Genomic DNA, 22,438 nt, shown 5'->3' on the forward strand with positions numbered 1-22,438 from the left:
GCAAAAAAAAATTAGTAAAAATAAATTTAAAAGACTTTGAAAACTACTACCATTTTCACAGTAGAAGGCAGTGTAGGGCTAAGATAATGGACATGAAAATAGATGTCTGCGTGTTGTTCCCATGTTAGTCCCAGGATGTGAGAGACAAGATGGGTGAGGTAAAATCTTTTATTGTTGGTGAAAGAGAGAAGCTTAAGCTCTGTGGAGCTCTCTTTCTCATGAAAATAGATTACATTAATGCTCTAGAATTAGGATTTGTTAAGTGAATTAGGAGCACCGTAATACTCAGTCATGCAACGTGGTTGGGATTTGATGGTTTACAGTCTATTGTTTCACATACTTGATATGAGTGTAGAGAGGAGCTATATCTTTTTATCTGACAACAACTTGGACGTGTACATGCTAAGTTGCTAAATTATTTGCACCCAAGACTCATTCAAAAAAAAAAATGAAAAAACATCTTTCATGTGAACCTGTTGAAACCTGGTGGGAGTGGAAAAAAGTTTCCTTGTCAATCCAGACAAGATGCTAAATCTCGATCCTGAGGTTCTAGGGCCTTTGGAACTGGATGAAATGGTTTCTTCTGAGACCTTAATAGAACAAGCAGCCCAGGAACTAATAAGAAGTTTTCATGATGTGTTTTCGTCAGCCTCAGGAAAAACTCTACTTCCCATCATACTTGTACTAACCCAGAGGTAAAGCCAGTAAGGAAGACTGACTGGGTGCCAGAAAAAATGCAGGAAGCAATTGCATGGGAAGCTTGAGAGATGCTCAAATTAGATATTATAAAGGTATCTCAAAGTGATTGGTACAGCCCTGTTGTACTGGTGCCCAAACCTGACGGGACAATCCAAGTCAAATGTGACTTAAAGTCACAAGGCTTCCTATAAACACAGATGAAAGATGAGCATTTGCTTTTGTTGTGAACCAATGTAATTAAAGTAATATTTTACAATGTTGAAGCATTCAGTAAATAGCAGCTTTAAAGCCAGTACCACATACAGAAGGACAATCTCACAGGGGGAGGAGCCCCTTATTAAAAAGAGAATTACAAAGAGCATATATGTTAGGTTGCTTATGCAAGGCAGGGTTCTTCTGAGGGAGAAGAAAAGTGGGAAAAAATTAAGCAATTTTAAACTCTTTATACCCAAGGCAGTAACTAAGCCTCAGACAGCCCCCTACTTGACCAGACATTTCCCTATTTCACACCAAGCCTGCAAGATAAGAAATCCAATTGGGAAAAACAAACAGTCCTATAGAAGAAAGTTCTGTGGCATTCTTCTCACCCTTGCTGGACCCCTCTGTCCTTAATCTTACGGACAGCTTCCGTAATAAACAAAGGTTGCTATTGTTTTCTATAAACCCAGCTCTCTTTCAAAAGCTCATTCTAAACACACTTTTTTGTAAATAGTGCTTAAAATCTAAACTAAAAATAATTCAGGAGCAAAAGACTAGGATTTGCTACTAGTAGATTTGCTAGGCATTTCTGTCCCACTGCTTGACACATATGGGACTGTTCCGACCAATATTGTTCTCTGAAGCTATCCATATTCAATTCTACATAAAATCCTGGTTTTGTTGGACACCGGAGCATACTATGGAGATCAAGCTGGTGGCTGCAATGCACAGAACTAATTATTTTTGTAATTTTCCTGAGAGATTAATATTAAACAGGCATCAGCAGTGGAAAAATTAAAGGAGAAGATACAGTAGGCTCCAATTTCTGTTCTGGTGTTTGGAAAAACTTCAGTTGTTAATACTCTGTGTCTTCTGGGCGGTTTTTTACTAGTTCAGCGTAACAATGGGTCTGTTATTTAGTAGATTTCTGCGTGAAGAGAGTGTTCATCTGCAGAGCATCTGACAATGGTACATTCTGCAGGAGCAGTACAGATTTATGGCCTCCAATAACATGTTGTAAACCAGGTTCTTCCATTTGCTGCAGTTATTGTTTGGGCATGGCAAAGTCCCAAGCTGTCTCCTGTGCGCATTTCCACATTGCCCTCATGAGCCGTGTAAATCCCATGTCTTTGGGCTTCTCCAAACCTCTCATAAGTCGCTGCTTCATAATGGCAACAAACTCCTTGTTACTCAACTCTCCATTCCCTAAGGGAAGAGGGGAAAAAAATGTTCATTAACCTGAAAGTACAGAAATAAAAGGCCCAGAAATCTTTGCAGGGCAGTACCAAAAGCTTGCTTTCCTTTAGAGAAGAAAAAGAGACTGGTTCATGTTTTACTTTAGCCTCCTGCAGGTGAGGCCATGAAAAGTGCTGGTACAACGTACAAATTTTACATTATATTTGAAGTTAAAGTTTTTGATTAAAACGGACACTTCAGAGTTTCCTGCTGACAGCCACTGTATGGCTGGCGTCACAGTAGCGCTGCTTTTCAGCATGATGGCACCTCCCTGAAGGAAGCTTGGAAATAGCAAATTGTAAATTAACTTCAATTTCATATGCAATTCACATTTTACGAAATGTGAAAAATGCTTCTCCCCATGGGATCATTTCAGGACAATCAGCTGAGCAAAATGATTGCAGATTTAATTTTGACAGTATTATTATATCACCAGTTACAATTCTGCATCCTTTCCGGACAAGGCCCAATTACTAATTGAAACAATGACTGCTTTTATCAAAATGTTTACTTTGTGATTCATTGCAATTAGGAGCTCTGTGACACAATGCTCTTAAATCAAAATGTGTGACAGGCTCAACAACTTAGTTTCCAAGACCCAAGTATTGTCATAACGAGGAAAATTTCATATTTTGGTCAGATGTTTAATGTTGACATTGGTGAGATTCAGAGGTGGCAAAAGTCTTTGACATTGCAATGCAGCCCCATCTGTGATCATTTACAATTTGGCAGATTTTTTTTTTCACCTATGTCAAGCAGTACATGACAACATCTGACTGTTTCTTGGAGCAGCTAGTCCTCGAACCCACAAGGAGAGAGGCAATTCTTGATATAGTCCTAACTGGCATACAGGATCTGGTCCAAGAGGTGAACCACTCAGTAACAGTGATGAAGATGTAATTAAATTTACCATTCTTGTAGGGGGAAAAATACCAAAGAAACCCACCACAGCAGCATTTAACGTCACAAGAAGAACTATGCAAAAATGAGGAAGCTAGTTAAACAGAAATTAAAAGGAACAGCCACAAGAGAGAAATGCCTGCAAGCTGCATGGAAACATTTTAAAATCACCATAATAAGAGGCTCAAATTAAATGTGTATCCCAAATAAGAAAAAAAAAATCAGTAAGAGGACTAAACAAAATGCCACTATGGCTAAATAACAGAGTACAAGAGGGGATTAGAGACAAAAAGACATTCTTTAAAAACTGGAAGTCAAATCTGACTGAGGAATATAGAAAGGAGCATAAACTCTGCCAAGTATAATTAGGCAGTCCAAAAAAGAATGTGAAGGGCAACTAGCAAAAGACACAAACTAACAGCAACATTTTTATTTTTTAAGTATATCAGAACCAGGATGCCTGCCAATCAGTGCACCACTGGACTACTGAGATCTACAGGAGCACTCAAGGAAGACCAGGCTGTTGTGGAGAAGCTAAACGAATCATTTGCATCAGTCTTCACTGCAGAGGATGTGAGGGAGGTTCCCACCCCGGAGCCATTCTTTTTAGGTGACAAATCTGAGGAACTGTCCCAGACTGAGGTGCCAATAGATGAGGTTTTGGAACTAATTGATAAAATAAACAGCAATGAGTCATCAGCACTAGATGGTGACCCAAGAGTTCTGAAGGAACTCAAATATGAAACTGCAGAATTACTAACTCTGCTATATAACCTATTGCTTAAATCATCCTCCGTACCAAATGTATTGTGAACATAGAAATTCTTGAGGGGACTTTTTTGCACTGAAATAATTTAGAAAGCATGTCAGGTTTTGAAACAGATGTACTATTTTTTAAAAAACTTCCTAGACTTGGAGTCATTTTGGCAAGTTTTATTCCACAGCTAATTTTTATGGGTAATTTATAATCCCTGGGATTTTTAATGAAAATACTGACAGACTCTGAAGGGACTATTCCCAATCAGATTCAGAGACACAACATGATGCATTGCCTTTGTCTTCCAATGAATTGGAATGTATCCAGGTCTCTGAAATCCCTTTCTAGTTTACTATCAATTTTGTAGGCATATGTTTGTTTCCCCAAGACCACTTGACAAGGAAAGAAGAAAGGATTCCTGACAGTTCTACGCCCAGTGCTTCTTCCTGCTTCGTGTCTGTCATTTAGACTCTTGCTTAAGAGACAACCTGTCTCTTCCTAATTGTATCGTTGCTACAGTTTGTCCCCTGCCCACTCTGCATGTAAATCAAGAAATACTCCAAGGAAACAAAGCTTTGAGACCATCCTGATTTTAAAAGCTCTAGCAAATACTGTTTTTGTTTAAAATAATCTGGCCACAGATATTTCAACCAATTTCCTGTGGCTTTATTGGTGCACTGGGCAGAGGGGCCCAATAAAATCCACTGTGCAGGATATTATTCATTCAGACTGGTTTTAAGAGGCTTGAAAACTGAAGGCTTTTTGGAAATATAACTCTCTGAACAAAGCCCTCCCATGTTCTTTCTGCACTTTGTGTACACACATAAAAGGAACTAGAAAACCCCCATAATTATTCCTAAAAACAGGGTCTCATTGCTAACTTTATTTTCTGCTCTTTGTGCTGATTTAGAACAATCCTTTTCTCTATCTGCTGTCCACTTCTTAATCCAGTATTGCCATCTTTGGCTTCTATGTTATCTGACAGAAAAGCAACTACATAACTACTTCCCATATGAAACTGTGGAGTCTCATTTAAGACCACAAAAGTATCCTTTTCTAAGCATTCCCTCCCCTCCTCCCTCAGCCACCATCAGGACTTGCTACCATGTTAAAAAAAAATGTCAGCAGTTTTATTCCTTAACCCATATTTAGAAAAGTCCGTATTCATGGGCTAAATGAAACTGAAGAGATCTGTGTCTGCTTTTATGCTATGTTCCTATCTTTGAAGAGATTTCTCTAACAGAACAGTCTTTTCTTTTAAAGATTTGGTATCAAAACAGTCAACAGAATCTCCTCTGAGAGTATGAAATTGAGACCATTTCAATTCACTCTAATTACAGATCAAAATATCTGGCTTGCAGATCCAATCAGGAATCGCTATTGAACTACTTAGGAAGAAAGTGATTCGACCTTCTTTCACCAAAGGGACAAGGAAGAATATGAAGCTGGAAGCAAGAGGGGAAATAAATGGACACAATTGCAAAGATGCATTTATCATTTAATCAACAGTGAACACAAAACTATCTATTTGCACACACACAGTATCAGAGGATAGACCGCATATCAAAATGGGTGAGTTGATAGCCCTGCTGGATATCTTTACATAGTGTGATGGGGCAAGGCCAGATGGCTATAGAAAAGTAGTGGGAGACAAATATATTAGCGCCAGACTAAACAAATCCTGGTAACAGGGATGAGTAAATGGCAGCTGCTCCAGGTCAATTAAGACACCTGGGGCCAATTAAGATCTTTCCACAAGGCAGGGAAGATAGCTAGGTTGATTGGGACACCTGAAGCCAATTAGGGGCTGGCTGAACCTAGTTAAAAGCCTCCCAGTTATTCAGTTGGCCACGTGTGTCAGGAGCTGTAGAAGGAAGCTGTGCTGTTGGAGGAACTAAGCAGTACAAACCATATCAGGCACAAGGAAGGAAGCCCTGAGGTAACAGTGAAGGAGCTATTGAGTGGGGACTGCTGTGGGGAACTGGCCCAGGGAATTGTACATGTCCTACTTCCAAAAAGTCAGCTACTATAGCTGCTACTATTAGGGTCCCTGGACAGGAGCCTGGAGCAGAGAGCGGGCCCGGGCTCCGCCCTCCCCATCCCGATTAATCACTGAAACTGGGAGACAACCGAGGCTGTGCAAGGGAGAGTTGCTTCTTCTCACCTTCCTTGCTGGCTTATGATTAAAATGGCTCAGTAGGCTGTGACCCTTGCCTCTAGAGAGAGAAGGGCTATATGGAGGGTCACAGTGAACCTCTGAGGCTAGTGAAATCCACCAGAAAGCGTGGGGCCCACTGAGACAAGGAAAGAGCTTTGTCACAATAGTGAGTACATTTACCCCTTTGATGGCACAGTGGACCTACTGTATATTAAAAGAAAACATAAGCAAACAATGACGAGCCATTAGTCTACCAATATTTAAAACAGAAGCACCTGATTTACCACTGAATACACTAGATAACTAGAGATATGGTAAATTCTCCTAGGTTATGTTCTTGGCTCTGCCAATGATTTGCCCTGTGGATTTAGGCAAATACTTAACTCAGTTTCCTTGGATGTAAAATAAGGATAACAACTCTTATTTATTATTACGTACCTCAGAGAAATACTATGACAACTGGTGTTTACAAAGTACTCTGAAGATATAAAATGCCATTTAAGTGATAATTACATGAGGAAGATATGTTTTGTGACAGTGCTGTCAAGCAGCTGGAGTGATGTTATGAGTTGGCTAATCAGCTTCTCTAGTTGAGCAGTGGCATTTCATAAGAACATAAAAATGGCCATACTGTGTCAGACCAATGGTCCATCTAGCACAGTATCTGTCTTCTGATAGGGGCCAAAGCCAGATGCTTCAGAGGGAATGAACAGAACAGGTAATCATCAAGTAATCCATCCCCTGCCACTCATTCCCAGCTTCTGGCATGATTTCCAGCCATGATGCAATAGAAAAGCGTAATGTCACAGGAGGGTAGGCTGGTTAAACAAAGTACCCAATATACTCACTGAAGGGCAGCTACTGAACTTCCAAATTCAGAGTTACAGTGCTTGAAGTAGCCAATCTCACTAGTCTCATTACAAACTGCATTAAATTCTGGCTCGTCGTATATTATGCAGACATATAGTTAAGTATATTCACTTTCACAATGCACGTGTGATTAACACTCATTGCTTACTCCACAAAATGCCATTGCACAGAGAATGCTCTTGGTTTGCTGGTCCAATTATTACCAGAGTGTAATGTTTCACTTGAATGTCTGAAGGCATGGCACGTATACTGCAGTTTTGAATGTTTCTGTTAGTGTTCACAGAGGACAACATCCAGCCCTGAGTTTCTGTCCACAAGGGAAAAATTAAACTAGTTAGTGGGATATTGAAAAATCACCACAGCAGGAATAAAATCCTTATATATGAGATCTGCAAAATCTAGTTTAGCATTAGAGATTATGGTTCTTAGTTTCTTTAACTGAACTTTGGTTCTGCTGTGTAGGGGACACAGTGCATCTACTCGTTGCGCTGGCCATTGAGTTAACCAAAAATTGTTAATTCAGCATCCTTGCTGAAGGAGTTCGGATCTCTTCAACTTCCATTTTTCAGCTCCCACTTTTGAGACCTGCACTGCAGTCATCATCCTATATGGCTAGAGACTCCCTTCTGAGCTCAGTAATTTTCCTTCTTAATCAACCTGAGATTGCTTTTGAATGACAAGAGCAGGCCAGAAAGAGCAAACTACTGGGAATAAATTCCAGGCTTCTTGCATGGCAATGCACATTGCTACCATTAATTAGCAAATGTTTGTACAGAGCTGTAAATATAAAGTACCGTGTTAGTGTTAAATATTCTTATTACCAACAATAGGCCATAATTACTAATTATGTTAAACGTATAATGTTTCTGGGAGCAGAAGATAGTTTGCTTTCTCTCTGCAGTGAACTATTCAGTCAGAAATCTGACCTACAAAATCATCAAACTCTTAAGTTAGATAGATATATGAAAACCTTCAGAGAGCACTGAATGCCAATAACGAAACCCTCTGGAAAAGTATAAGCTTTTAATACAGACCACAACACAAATAGTGAACTATAATACAGTGTGAAGGGAACAGAGAATACCACCATGAAATGGATAATAATGCTATGGAAGGCCAAAGTCTAGGAGTATTTTCATGCTACTGATAAGCTTGAGAGCAGAAATGAAAACAATAGATAATTAAGCCAGTTGGGGGGGGGGTGTGTGGAAGAAAGCAAGCCTCCAAATCTCATTAATTTTGACTGCCTCTGATTATTGATCTTACTTTTAGTATCTCTCTACATTATAAATGGCAAAATGGGGAACAATAGGAGAGTGCTCTGATGCTGATAAAGGTTTGTCAGATACAACCAACTCATCCCTTGAAAAGAAAATATTATTGAAATGCACAAATATAACATATTTGGCTTTTATAGCTAGATTCTTTCAGGGTGGATTTTTTTTTTTTTTTTTTTTTGGAAATACTGATAAACTACACAACACATTGGGAACATGCCAGGACTATGAAAAGGACAGACCAATTACAGTAGATTAAAGCCACTTACCGTCACAATCAAAAAGAGCAAAAACCACATCACACACATGGTCTGAGAGCTCCACTTTTGCCACTGTCCTGGCTACCTGCTGCATGGTAACTGAAATAAAATAAGGATACATTATTAATAGAATGCAGTAATCTTAAATCAGTGTTATCTTTCATCTTCCACAGGAAAAAACTGGTAACCCACCTTTTGCAACTGTGTTGCTCATGTTCATTCCATTCTAGCTGTGTGCGTGCCCATGTGTACAGTTGTTGGAGACTTTTGCCTTAGTGGTATCCATAGGGTAGGCTCTGGCGCCCCCTTGAGTGTCATGCTAATGTGTCGGTATATTAGGCACTGCCGACCCTACGCACTCTCAGTTCCTTCTTGCCGGCAAGAGGGACGGGTAACGGAATGGACACGAACAACACATCCTGAAGACCAACAGTTACAAAAGGTTAGTAACTGTTTTTTCTTCTTTGAGTGCTTGCTCATGTCGATTCCATTCTAGGTGACTCAAAAGCAATATTCTCGGAGGTGGACTCAGTTCACAGTTTAGCAGCTTGTAGTACTGCCGTACCGAAGCCAGCATTGTCCCGGGTCTGCTGGGTAAGTGCATAGTGGACTGTGAATGTGTGGATGGCCAGCCAAGTGGCCACTCTACAGATGTCCTGGATAGGCAACTGGGCCAGAAAAGCTGACAAAGAGGCCTGCACCCTGGTCGAGTGAGCAGTTACAATCGCCGAGGATGACACTTTTCCCTGATCATGGCAGCAGCAGCAGCATAGGTGGTGATTCAAGAAGTAATTCTTTGAGCAGACACTGAGCAACCTTTCATCCTGTCAGCCACAGTGATGGACAATTGCGTCGACTTGCGGAATGGCTTGGGAATGCAGCCTACGCTCCTCCTCCTCCGACTTATGTGGCTTTGGAAAAAAAAGACGGGTAAGTAAAAGTCCTGGCCCGTATGAAACAGAGACCACCTTGGGCAGGAAAGCTGGGTCTGGCCTCAGCTGGACCCTGTCTTTGTACAAGACTCTATAGGGTGGTTCCAAGGTGAGTGCCTTAATCTCAGAGACCCGGCAGGCAGATGTTACTGCAACCAGGAACACAACCTTCCAGGAAAGGAGGAGAAGAGAGCAGGAAGCCAGAGCCTCGAAGGGGGGGCCCTGTGAGCCGAAACAGCACCAGATTGTGGTCCCACGGAGGAACGTGTGGGTAGAGGTGCTCAAGGCCCTTGAGAAACCTGGCAGTTATGTCCTGGGCAAAAAACCAACCTCAAGCGGCAGATGGAAGGCCGAGATAGCTGTCAAGTTGACCTTGACAGATGAAAGGGATAGGCCTTGGAGCTTGAGATGCAGAAAGTAGTCCAGGATTAACTGCAGTGAGGCTCACTCAGTCTTAACGCCTTTGTCCAAGGTCCAGCAGGCAAACCGCTTCCATTTGGCCAGGTAGGTTGCTCTGGTGGAGGGCTTTCTACTGCCCAACAGGACATCTTGGACATCAGCCGAGCACTGCTGCTCCTATGCATTTAACTATGCAGTAGCCAAGCTGTCAGGTGCAGTGGCGCCAGATTTGGATGCAGGAGACTGCCATGGTTCTGGGATAGTAGGTCCAGCCTGAGCAGTAGCTGCAATGGAGCGGCCGAGAAGTTCAGGAGCATGCCGAACCAATGCTAGCGCGGCCAACCTGGCACTATGAACTGCAGGATGTAACTTGAGAATATTGCTTCTAGCACCCAATGGTCATCCTTGAGTGCACCCTCAAAATGGACTGCTTCTGGCCTCCTGGGCGGATCAGGCTGAGCAGATGAGCGGTAAGATGAAGGGTGTTGCCACTTAGACCCCTTGTCTCTGTCCTTCCTCATGTAGGAACCCGATCGGGGAGTTCCCCAGGACCTAGACTGCGGGGGCAAAGGAGGTGGAGGATGAAACAGCTTCCTGAATTGCTAAGGAGGGTGAAGGCCCAAGAAGCAGAGGGTGGACCGGGAGTCTTTAAGGCCATGGAGCCTTGAGTCCGTGAGCTCGGAGAAGAGTCCCGCCCCCTCAAATGGGAGGTCCTGAATAGTGGCCTGCATTTCCTGGAGCAACCGGGAGGACTGCAATCAGGAGCTGTGCCTCATGACCACCATACAAGCAACTATCCTGGCTGCTGAGTTAGTAGTGGTCCAGGCTATTTGGAGGGCCCTTCTTGCCACCGTTGTGCCCTTGTCCACCAAAGCAGCAAACTCCTGGGCTCAATCCTGTGAGAGGGCTCTCTGAATTTGTTAAAGGAGTCCCATAGGTTAAAATTGTACCTACTTAACGGGCTGGTGGTTACACACCCTGAATTGTAGGCTGGCTATTGAATAAATCTTTCTGCCAAATAAATCAAGTCTCTTGGCATCTTTGTTCTTTGGTGTGCCACTAATGTCACCTTGCCTGTCCCTTTCATTCACAGCGGACATGACCAGTGAAGCCACTGGAGGCTGTGGGTAGAGGTATTCAAACCTTTTTGTAGGGATGTAATACTTCTTTTCCGCCTTCTTAGAAGTCAGCAGAATGGAAGAGGATGTTTGCCACAATGACTTGACAATTTTAAGGACCCTGGGGGGGACGGGCAGTGCGACCCAGGCCGGGGCGGAGGAGGATACAAGGTTAAAGAGGTCATTGGACTCCTCTGCAACCTCCTCAATTAGTAGGTTCAAATTAGCAGCAACCCTTTTAAGGGGGCCCTGGTGTTCCTTGAAGTCGTTGGGGGGGGACTGCCCATTTTGGAGGGACCTGCCACCGCTTCGTCCGGGGAAGACGATGACAACTGCACCACCTGTGGAGGAGCAGGTTCCCCCTCCCAATATGGGGACAGCTCCTTAGGTTCTGGGGTTTGGTGCGCTCTCCCCGCATTGGATTCGGTGTTACATTCCGACTCCAGTACCGGTGGTGCCAGGGCCGGTTTGTCCGAGGCAGCCAGGGAGGACTGGTGGGAACACGGGACCGGCATTACTGGCACACCTCATGGGTTCCAGTGTGGCCACTGAGCAGACTGCTGCCATATTGTCACTGCACCAGTATCATGAGTTGGCGGCGAATCACCTCTCCTTGGCGACGGGCTGAACTCCTGGTCCGACTCTGACCATAGAGTCATAGAATTGGAAGGGACCTCGAGAGGTCATCTAGCCCAGTCCCCTGAACTCATGGCAGGACTAATTATCTAGACCATTCCTGACAAGTGTTTGTCTAACTTGCTCTTAAAAATCTCCAATGATGCAGATTTCACAACCTCCCTAGGCAATTTATTCCAGTGCTTAGCCACCCTGATAGTTAGGAAGTTTCTCCTGATGTCCAATCTAAACCTCCCTTGCTGCAATTTAAGCCCATTGCTTTTTGTCCTATCCTCAGAGGTTAAGAAAAACATTTTTTCTTCCTCCTTCTCGTAACAAGCTTTTACAGACTTGAAAGCTGTTATGTCCCCTCTCCGTCTTCTCTGTTCCAGACTAAACAAATGCAATTTTTTCAATCTTCCCTCATAGGTCATGTTTTCTAGACCTTTAATCATTTTTGTTGCTCTTCTCTGGACTCTCTCCAGTTTGTCCACATCCTTCCTGAAATGTGGCACCCAGAACTGGACACAATACTCCAGATGAGGCCTAATCAGCGTGGAGTAGAGTGGAAGAATTACATCTCATGTCTTGCTTACAACACTCCTGCAAATACATCCCAGAATGATGTTCGCTTTTTTTGCAACTGCGTTACATTGTTGACTCATATTAAGCTTGTGGTCCACTATGACCTCCAGATCCCTTTCTGCAGTACTCCTTCCTAGGCAGTCATTTCCCATTTTGTATGTGTGCAACTGATTGTTCCTTCCTAAGTGGAGTACTTTGCATTTGTCCTTATTGAATTTCATCCTATTTACTTCAGACCATTTTTTCAGTTTGTCCAGATCATTTTGAATTTTAATCCTATCCTCCAAAACACTTGCAACCCCCCCCAGCTTGATATCATCCACAAACTTTATAAGTATACTCTGTATGCCAGTATACCATTGCCCTTCTGGCAACCAGGGCAAAGCCATCGAGGCCTGAGTCTGCTGACTGACTCTGGTTGGCGACTGGCAAGGCGAGGGCGAGGAATGGTGCCTGCCCAGTGAACAGTACCACGGAGAATGGGAGCAATGCCGTGACAAGGAGCGGCCCCACCCGGGCAGGGACTAACATCTGGGAGACAGTCTGGCGAAGGTGACCTGGGCCGTGTTGATCTTTGATGGGAAGCTTGCTGGTACCGGTGCCTCGATTCTGGTGTCCCATGTCTTGTAGAGGGAGAGCGTGTTGAGGACCTGGGCCTTCTGGTCGGAGACCTAGGATACAGTGCCTGGGTCCAAGGCTGCGGAGATGGAAATCTGTGCCTGCGGTCCAGTGACTGAGGGTGTTCCACTGCCCGATGAGGCGGTCCCATGATTGGCTTGCCCTTAGATGTCAAGGTCTTAGCTGAGCCTTCTGCGGCATCTGCGGTGCCATACGGCCTACTTGTTCTTTAGCTGCAAGGGCTGCTTCGGGCAATGAGGGCCCTGGGAGAGGCCAGGGTCCTCTGCCGCTCCCCAGAGTCAGAGGTGGATTCCTGGCTGGGCTGGGGAGTCCAACCTCCACGGTAGCCCCGTGAAGCTCCAGGGCAGGCACATGGCCTTTGCCAAAGCCCCTTTCCCTTCTGGTGCTGGGGGGCTCTTCTTTTGCCACTTTTTAGGCACTGGCAAGGGGGAAACAGTGCTGGGAGGAACCCAGTGCCAGGCACTGCGCTCCAAACTGAAATCAAATTGCTTGGTGTGGGGTCCAAGTGGGAAGGCTCCAATGCAGGATGAAGTGCAGCCTCCATGAGGAGGGCCCTCAGGCGGATATCCTGCTCGTTTTTTGTTCTAAGTCAAAAGTTTTTACAGATTAGACGCTTGTCCTTTCTATGGGACTCCCCCAAACACTTCAAACAGCTGTCATGGGGGTCACCAATAGGCATCGGCCTGCTGCATGATGACCATGGTTTGAAGCTGGGAGAGTGGGGCATGCCCTGCTCCGAGGTGAAGTCCCAGCCGGGACTCTAACTAGCAAACTAACCTAACACTTAAGTTAATGACTAAGTACCTACAAATTATATACAAAGATGATAAACAGAGGTTGTAAAGAACTGCTAATGCTCTTGTGATTTGCAAGACAAAGTGCTCCAACCAACCGTCATGGGTAAGAAAGAAGCGAGAGGTGTAGGGTAGGCAGGAGCTAACATACCAACGCATGAACACGGCATTCAAAGGGGCTATGCAGCTGACTCTACAGATACCGCTAAGGCAAAAGTCTCCAACAACTGTGCACATGGGCGCTCACACACCTAGAATGGAAAAGACATAAGCAAGCACTCGAAGAAGAATAGCGTTTTACAAAAAGCTACATCCAAAGTATTTTTCTCAGGAAGTTTTAAATTAAATTTCATCCCCACTCTGTTGAACTCCCTCCTTGAAATCAGTCTCCTCAAAAGACCTGTGTTCCTACATTATACATGCACAAAGTTTTGTTGTTGTAGGGATGCTGATGAACCTTGAAATGTTGCTATTATTTTTATTGAAGTAAAAGCATTAAGCACTAATTCTGGAAACAAAACAAAAGAAAATCACCCACCAGCCAAAACTACTGATTCTTCTTGTTTGCAAAGTCTATGTAACTTGAATTGTGGGTCTTTTAACTTTTTGCTCCTTGAAATGAGAGAAAAGCATCAGAATGAGAGTAAACCCTCCACATATAATTTCCCACCTCTCCTGCTCACAGACTCTCTATTCTTTGCATGGTCAGTAAGAAGGCTTTTTTCCTCCTGTGTTGAAAAAACATATGACTTGTCATCTTTGCAACCCTGGGTTCCTGCAGGCTGAATATTTTCCTGCTAAGCAGTCCAGAGCCAGTACAAACTCAAAAAGGCAAGTTCCAGCATCTGTAAAAATAATACATCTTGAATCATCACTGTCATAAATATAAAGGGAAGGGTAAACACCTTTAAAATCCCTCCTGGCCAGAGGGAAAAACCCTTTCACCTATAAAGGGATAAGAAGCTAGGATAACCTCGCTGGCACCTGACCAAAATGACTAATGAGGAGACAAGATACTTTCAAAGCTGGAGGGGGGGAGAAACAAAGGTTCTCTCTGTCTGTGTGATGCTTTTGCCGGGAACAGAACAGGAATGGAGTCTTAGAACTTAGTAAGTAATCTAGCTAGATATGCATTAGATTCTGTTTTGTTTAAATGGCTGATAAAATAAGCGGTGCTGAATGGCATGTATAATATTCCTGCTTTTGTGTCTTTTTGTAACTTAAGATTTTGCCTAGAGGGATTCTCTATGTTTTGAATCTGATTACCCTGTAAGGTATTTACCATACTGATTTTACAGAGGTGATTCTTTTACTTTTTTTCTTCAATTAAAATTATTCTTTTAAGAACCTGATTGCTTTTTCACTGTTCTTAAGATCCAAGGGTTTGGGTCTGTGTTCACCTATGCAAATTGGTGAGGATTTTTATCAAGCCTTCCCCAGGAAAGGGGGTGTAGGGTTTGGGGAGGATTTTTGGGGGAAAGACATTTCCAAGAGGGCTTTTTCCCTGTTATATATTTGTTAGACGCTTGGTGGTGGCAGCAATAAAGTCCAAGGGCAAAAGGTAAAATAGTTTGTACCTTGGGGAAGTTTTAACCTAAGCTGGTAAAAATAAGCTTAGGGGGTTTTCATGCAGGTCCCCACATCTGTATCCTAGAGTTCAGAATGGGGAAGGAACCTTGACAATCACTGACCAGGCTTTGTGGAGAAGTTTGCGATATTAAACTTGCAATATGCAGTAACAGAGTTCATGGCAAGGTTAGTGGCATCTCAGTCTAGAGAATGAGTTCAGGCCACAAGGGAAAAGGCATTTGGTAGTTTCATCAGAGTCCCTAGTGGCCAGCGACCCATGTCACAACACTCACACACAATTCAGCATGGTTGCGATAGTAGTTCCTGCTGTACAGAAATCAATAGGTTAGCATAATATATAACCATTATCCATTCACATTGGGAGCATTCAGCTACCTCCCTCTATTTTTAATTTTGGGGTTGGTAATTGGATTATAGAGGATAAGGTGGGGAGGGTTAACTGGTGGTCTCTATACTAACATGCTGATATTTATTATGATTTGTTTTCCAATTCTAACTTTAAAAAGTAATGATAGAAAAGTATTGCATAAGTGGGGTAGGAGTGATGCAGGTTAGGAATGAGGCGCACTGACATAGTTTTCATCTCTCTGTATTTTAAAAGGGTGGGTTTCATTATAATGATAGTATATAATTTTAATTTGTCCTTATTATGTCATACAGAACCTCAAGTACCTGTGGCAAAAGGGTGCTTTATAAATTCATTTATTATTGTTAAAAGGCGTCAGGGAAGTTAAGTTCCTGCAAACATACTATGCCACAATTTATTCTTAATATTTGTATTCAGATAATGCCTTTATCCAGGCTACAAGTCTCTCGTTTTCATACAATCAATTTAAATAAAAAAAATTACACCTCTTTACAATAGAGAGAGCACTTGCGACCCTACACTTTCCAATAATTCAACAGCTGTGCTGTGAAATCTGTTGTCATCTGGGAGAATTTTTGATCCTACACTGTGGGATTTTGCAATCTTCAACAGAACTGAGAACCCGGAAGACTGCACTAGAAGCGGAACCATTGCACATTGCAAACATGTGGTCCAGGTTTTAAAAACAAATAGTGATATTTCCTCTCAAAAAACATTCCCTCCCTCTTCAAAAACACAAAACAACTAGAACTTCGCTCCCCTCTGCCCCCATTCCAAATGCATCAAAAATAATTGTTTAAGAATTCTAGTCTGGGTGTCCACATGTTACTACCAAAAAAGATAAGACAATGTTCCTAAAGGCAGAGTAAAATAAATCAGCTTACTAAGTGCTTTGAGATCCATGAATAGGGATGTAAGAGCTGAGTGTTAATGTAAGTCATCTGCTTCATATAAAACAATATGTGAGTTTGGTGAAGGGTAGAAGTGGTGAAATCAACAAGTAATTTCTAGTTTAATTGCTTCATTGATACCAATTGCATCAGATACAGCCTGACATTCTATTACAATCAATTTGATATAGTAGCAGAGGAACCTGAGAAGGGACGAGAGTGCCTATCGGTGAAGTAACAAAATACAAGCTTAAGGAGAGTACCAATCATGGGCCATGTTTTCAGATGAGCACATGTAACCCATGCCTGCTGAGTATGGTGCTCTGTCCCCCTGTAGTGATACCTAGATCACCTAGAGATTGATGAGTCTGCTACAGCCTTGCCTCAGAGCCATGTGGCGTTTAGCTCATGCAGAAGAGGCTCATACACTAAGCCTCAGAAGTCCCAGGTTCTATCATGCCTGCCAACGACCAGAGTCTGTCTGTGTTACACAAGCACACTTCATGTACTCAACCCCGATGTGCAAACACCCCAACTGGTGTGCACTCAGGTATGTGCAACTGACTATTTGTGAGCCTACAATGACACATATGCATCTGAAAACCTGTCCCTATAATTCTAGAATTGGGCATGTTGCAGACATGTCTCCTGGACGTTGAAAAAGGGAAGAGAAATCGAAAATTCAGTTCCTTAACATGAGGCATTACCAATGACTGGTACAAGGCAGCTTCCATTAAAAACAAATCCACTCAGTTTTCCAGGACACTCAGTCTAAGGTAGGGTGACCAGACAGCAAATGTGAAAAATTGGGACATGGGATGGGGGGGAAGAGGAGCCTATATAAGAAAGACCCCAAAATTGGGGCTGTCCTTATAAAATCGGGACATCTGGTCACCCTAGTCTAAGGCAATCCATTTCTTTTTTTTTTTTTTTTTTTTTTACACTGACATAGAATTCTAATACTTGGCATCAATTGAGTGAATTCCACAAGTACATGAGTCCTTATTAGGAAAAAAGTAAATAGTCAATGAGCTTCTCCATTTTGTTGTAACTTACTGACAACCACCATGAAATCACTCCAAAACAGAAGCTATCCCTGAAGAATAGATGAGAGCAGCAAACTGCATTTACAGTAATGACTGTGAATTTACTAGTATGCCTCCCACCGTGTGGATTTCCTCTATACAGCTTTCTTCAATGGAGCCAAGAAACCTCACATTAAATTGCATGGCACAGAATGTGTATGCGGGGGGAGGGGGGAAAGGAGAAGATTCTAGCAAAATGATTTTTAAATGCCTTTTTTAATGTAGCAAGACTCCATGAAAAACCATCCACATTTGCATGGTTTGTTAGCTGTAAGTCAAGAGTTTAAAAAGGGCTAATTTTGAAAAGAGAACCCAAAGAATTTAAGGGCAAACAGGGAAAATGTGCAATTCTAAAGAGATGAATCTGACTGAGAATCTTGTAGACCCCACCTGAGAGAAAAGCAAAATGGCAGAAAGACAAAACCATCAAGTTTCAACACAAATGAATTTCTTTGCCTCCCATCCCATGCCTAATTTCCTCTTCTTTATTCCCAATAATTAGGTGTCTTTATAAATAAGAAATAAAACTATCAGAAATATTAATTATAGAAAGTAAAAAGAAAAAAGCACTGAGACACTCCTCAAATACTCAATTATAAAAGTAGTTTCTAGTAAAAGTCAAAGGTGGGGTTTGTTTTTTTGTTTTTTTTTTTAAATGAGTGTTATGATATATGCTAAAGGTATGATTCTGTTTTTTTTTTTTTTTGGCTAGGTTCTTTTTACACAGGTTCTCTTTTATTCCCACATTCCCTTCTCTTTGTTTCTGTGTTTGTATCTCTCATTAGCTTCCACTTACACCTCTAGATGCCTGCTATACCAGGCAGGCAGAAATACTGCATCACTGCAGGTTTCACCACAGTGAAAGCCCTGCAGGGCAGACCGTTATCTGTTGTCTTTGAATCTAGTTCAGTGATGCAAAATTGATGAACGCTTTCCCTGGGATTAACGATATGGAGAATAGCTCCCTTCCTTGGCACTGAGAACAGCCAACCTGTCATTTAACATGATGGAAGTTCCTGATCCGACAACCAGTGCTAAAGATCAAAAAGCTGCCCCTGAAAACAAGTGTGTGGCCTACAGGCCCACCACAGTGGAGTCCACAGCTTTATAACATTTCTGGTTTCTAGATAAGGCTAAGATGAACCTTACAGAACACTTTATATCAGTGGTGATGAAACAATGGCACAGCAACCATCCTGTTTGTGGCGCACCCACAATTTGTGTCTTGCAACCACTTTGCCTATCTCCCAAGGCATATATTCCTCCCACCCCCACACATTTGTTATATTTTAGGAGAAAACTAAGAAATTAGATAATGTGCATGAACACTCTAGAGATAGTCACATTTTTTAAAACTATAATTATATCTTTCAAGCTCACCAAAGCCCCCTAATACCTTAGCACTAATTCTCTCCTGTGACTGTGCTTTGTATATCAGAAGTAGCCTGCATACCATGTGATGTGGCTGCTGCCTGCATAAGTGCTCTTTAATTGCAGGGGTCAGAATTTATTTAGGAAAAAATAAGGAATCATTCTTAAGTAGATTTTGTAGAAAAACTGGATCAATTGTGCTAAGCACCTTTGAATCAAGCTCTTGCCGAGTGAACAGCAGGGGAAACTGACTGTATGTAACCTTCGCCCACATCTAGTCATTATGAATTATACTGCATCTCACAAAGGAAAAGGTTTTGAAGAGCACCTGAATGCATTGAAACAGTCAAGTCCATTTAGAATTCTCTGATGTCGTAAGCTGTTAAAATAACAACACACACACCCCCTTGTGTTTGAACCCTCGAACACTCTTCTTCAAAATAGGCCCCTTGGCATAAGTGAGTTTGGAAGATACAAGGCATTCACATTGATAATCAACTGCAATTCAAGGATAAGACAGAGGCCGTCTGGGCAAAAATCACATTGGGGAAGAAAAACTACTAGAGCCTCCCCTGTGATAGTGCTTGGGGTGTGCTATAGACCGCTGGGATCTAATTTGGATATGGATAGAGCCCTCTTTGATGTTTTTAATGAAGTAAATACTAATGGAAACTGCGTGATCATGGGAGACTTTAAGTTCCCAGATATAGACTGGAGGACCAGTGCTAGTAATAATAATAGGGCTCAGATTTTCCTAGATGCGATAGCTGATGGATTCCTTCATCAAGTAGTTGCTGAACTGACTAGAGGGGATGCCATTTTAGATTTGATTTTGGTGAGTAGTGAGGACCACATAGAAGAAATGGTTGTAGGGGACAATCTTGATTCAAGTGATCATAAGCTAATTCAGTTCAAACTGGAACGGAAGTATAAATAAAAATAAATCTTGTGACTAGGGTTTTTGATTTCAAAAGGGCCGACTTTAAAAAATTAAGGAAATTAGTTAGGGAAGTGGATTGGACTGAAGAACTTATGGATCTAAAAGAAGAGGAGGCCTGGGATTACTTTAAATCAAAGCTGCAGAAGCTATCAGAAGCCTGCATCCCAAGAAAGGGGAAAAAATTCATAGGAAGGAGTTGTAGACCAAGCTGGATGAGCAAGCATCTCAGAGAGGTGATTAAGAAAAAGGATAAAGCATACAGGGAGTGGAAGATGGGAGGGATCAGCAAGGAAAGCTGCCTTATTGAGTGTCAGAACATGTAGGGATAAAGTGAGACAGGCTAAAAGTCAAGTAGAGTTGGACCTTGCAAAGGGAATTAAAACCAACAGTAAAAGGTTCTATAGCCATATAAATAAGAAGAAAACAAAGAAAGAAGAAGAAGTGGGACTGCTAAACACTGAGGATGGAGTGGAGGTTAAGGATAATCTAGGCATGGCCCAATAGCTTAAACAAATACTTTGCCTCAGTCTTTAATAAGGCAAATGAGGATCTTAGGGATAATGGTAGCATGACAAATGGGAATGAGGATATGGAGGTAGATATTACCATATCTGAGGTAAAAGCGAAACTCGAACAGCTTAATGGGACTAAATCTTGGGCCCCAGATAATCTTCATCCAAGAATATTAAAGGAATTGGCACCTGAAATTGCAAGCCCATTAGCAAGAATTTTTAATGAATCTGTAAACTCAGGGGTTGTACCGTATGATTGGAGAATTGCTAACATAGTTCCTATTTTTAAGAAAGGGAAAAAGTGATCCCGGTAACTAGAGGCCTGTTAGATTGACATCTGTAGCATGTAAGGTCTTGGAAAAAATTTTGAAGGAGAAAGTAGTTAAGGACATTGAGGTCAATGGTAAATGGGACAAAATACAACATGGTTTTACAAAAGGTAGATTGTGCCAAACCAACCTGATCTCCTTCTTTGAGAAAGTAACAGATTTTTTAGACAAAGGAAATGCAGTGGATCTAATTTACCTAGATTTCAGTAAGGCGTTGGATACTGTGCCACATGGGGAATTATTAGTTAAATTGGAAAAGATGGGGATCAATATGAAAATTGAAAGGTGGATAAGGAATTGGTTAACAGGGATACTACGGTGGGTCATACTGAAAGGTGAACTGTCAGGCTGGAGGGAGGTTACCAGTGGAGTTCCTCAGGGATCGGTTTTGGGACCAATCTTTTTATTACTGACCTTGGCACAAAAAGCGGGAGTGTGCTAATAAAGTTTGCGGATGATACAAAGCTGGGAGGTATTGCCAATTTAGAGAGAGACCGCGATATCATACAGGAAGATCTGGATGACCGTGGAAACTGGAGTAATAGGAACAGGATGAAATTTAATAGTGAGAAGTGTAAGGTCATGCATTTAGGGATTAATAACAAGAATTTTAGTTATAAGCTGGGGACGCATCAATTAGAAGTAACGGAAGAGGAGAAGGACCTTGGAGTATTGGTTGATCACAGAATGACTATGAGCAGCCAATGTGATGTGGCCGTGAAAAAAGCTAATGCGGTCTTGGGATGCATTAGGCGAGGTATTTCCAGTCGAGATAAGGAGGCTTTAGTACCATTATACAAGGCACTGGTGAGATCTCACCTGGAATACTGTGTTCAGTTCTGGTCTCCCATGTTTAAGAAGGATGAATTCAAACTGGAATAGGTACAGAGAAGGGCTACTAGGATGATCCGAGGAATAGAAAACCTGTTTTATGAAAGGAGACTCAAGGAGCTTGGCTTGTTTAGCCTAACTAAAAGAAGGTTGAGGGGAGAGATGATTGCTCTCTATAAATATATCAGACGGATAAATACCGGAGAGGGAGAGGAATTATTTAAGCTCAGTACCAATGTGGACACAAGAACAAATGGATACAAACTGATCATCGGGAAGTTTAGACTTGAAATTAGACGAAGGTTTCTAACCATCAGAGGAGTGAAGTTTTGGAATAGCCTTCCAAGGGAAGCAGCAGGGGAAAAAGACCTATCTGGCTTTAAGATTAAACTCGATAAGTTTATGGAGGAGATGGTATGATGGGATAACATGGTTTTGGCAATTAATTGATCTTTAACTATTCATGGTAAATAGGCCCAATGGCCTGTGATGGGACGTTAGATGGGGTGGGATCTGAGTTACTACAGAGAATTCTCTCTTGGGTATCTGGCTGGTGAATCTTGCCCACATGCTCAGGGTTCAGCTGATCGCCATGTTTGGGGTTGGGAAGGAATTTTCCTCCAGGGCAGATTGGAATAGGCCCTGGAGTTTTTCGCCTTCCTCTGTAGCATGGGGCACAGGTCACTTGCTGGAGGATTCTCTGCTCCTTGAAGTCTTTAAACCATGATTTGAGGACTTCAATTGCTCAGACATAGGTGAGAGGTTTATCGCAGGAGTGGGTGGGTGAGATTCTGTGGCCTGCATTGTGCAGGAAGTCAGACTAGATGATCATAATGGTCCCTTCTGACCTTAATATCTACGAATCTATGAATCTATAATGGGTGCATCTGATGAAGGCAGTCTGTAGTCCTACAAGAAGAGCTCTATAACCATCTTTATGATTTAATCCATTCACACTTGCATCTAACATCCATGAATCATAATTAAATGACAACAGCTGAGTTCATTTCCACCTCTTCCCCACACACTTTGAGGGATAATCACTGACAGTTAATCCCAAGCTCCCTGCAAATATTACAAGTGTTC

General features: G+C 42.3%; 1 protein-coding gene across 12 annotated transcripts in view; it reads right to left on the minus strand.

The window, feature by feature from the left end:
* Positions 1-915: 915 nt before the first annotated feature.
* MICU1 (mitochondrial calcium uptake 1) overlaps positions 916-22,438 on the minus strand; it is a 242,693-nt gene continuing 221,170 nt past the window's right edge. For 9 of the 12 annotated variants that reach the window (XM_038408647.2, XM_038408650.2, XM_043519824.1 and 6 more), the window contains 2 exons: positions 8,365-8,454; positions 916-2,103 (listed from right to left, as the gene is read on the minus strand). In XM_038408647.2, coding sequence (XP_038264575.1) covers positions 1,943-2,103; positions 8,365-8,454 — 251 coding nt within the window. In that variant the 3' untranslated portion in view covers positions 916-1,942. Of the gene's footprint in view, positions 2,104-8,364; positions 8,455-22,438 lie in introns of those variants that run through there. The other 3 variants (XM_043519826.1, XM_043519825.1, XM_043519828.1) reach the window with 2 other exon arrangements.

Source organism: Dermochelys coriacea, chromosome 7 (assembly GCF_009764565.3).
Source record: "Dermochelys coriacea isolate rDerCor1 chromosome 7, rDerCor1.pri.v4, whole genome shotgun sequence".
In the NCBI taxonomy this organism is placed as follows: Eukaryota; Metazoa; Chordata; order Testudines; family Dermochelyidae; genus Dermochelys; species Dermochelys coriacea.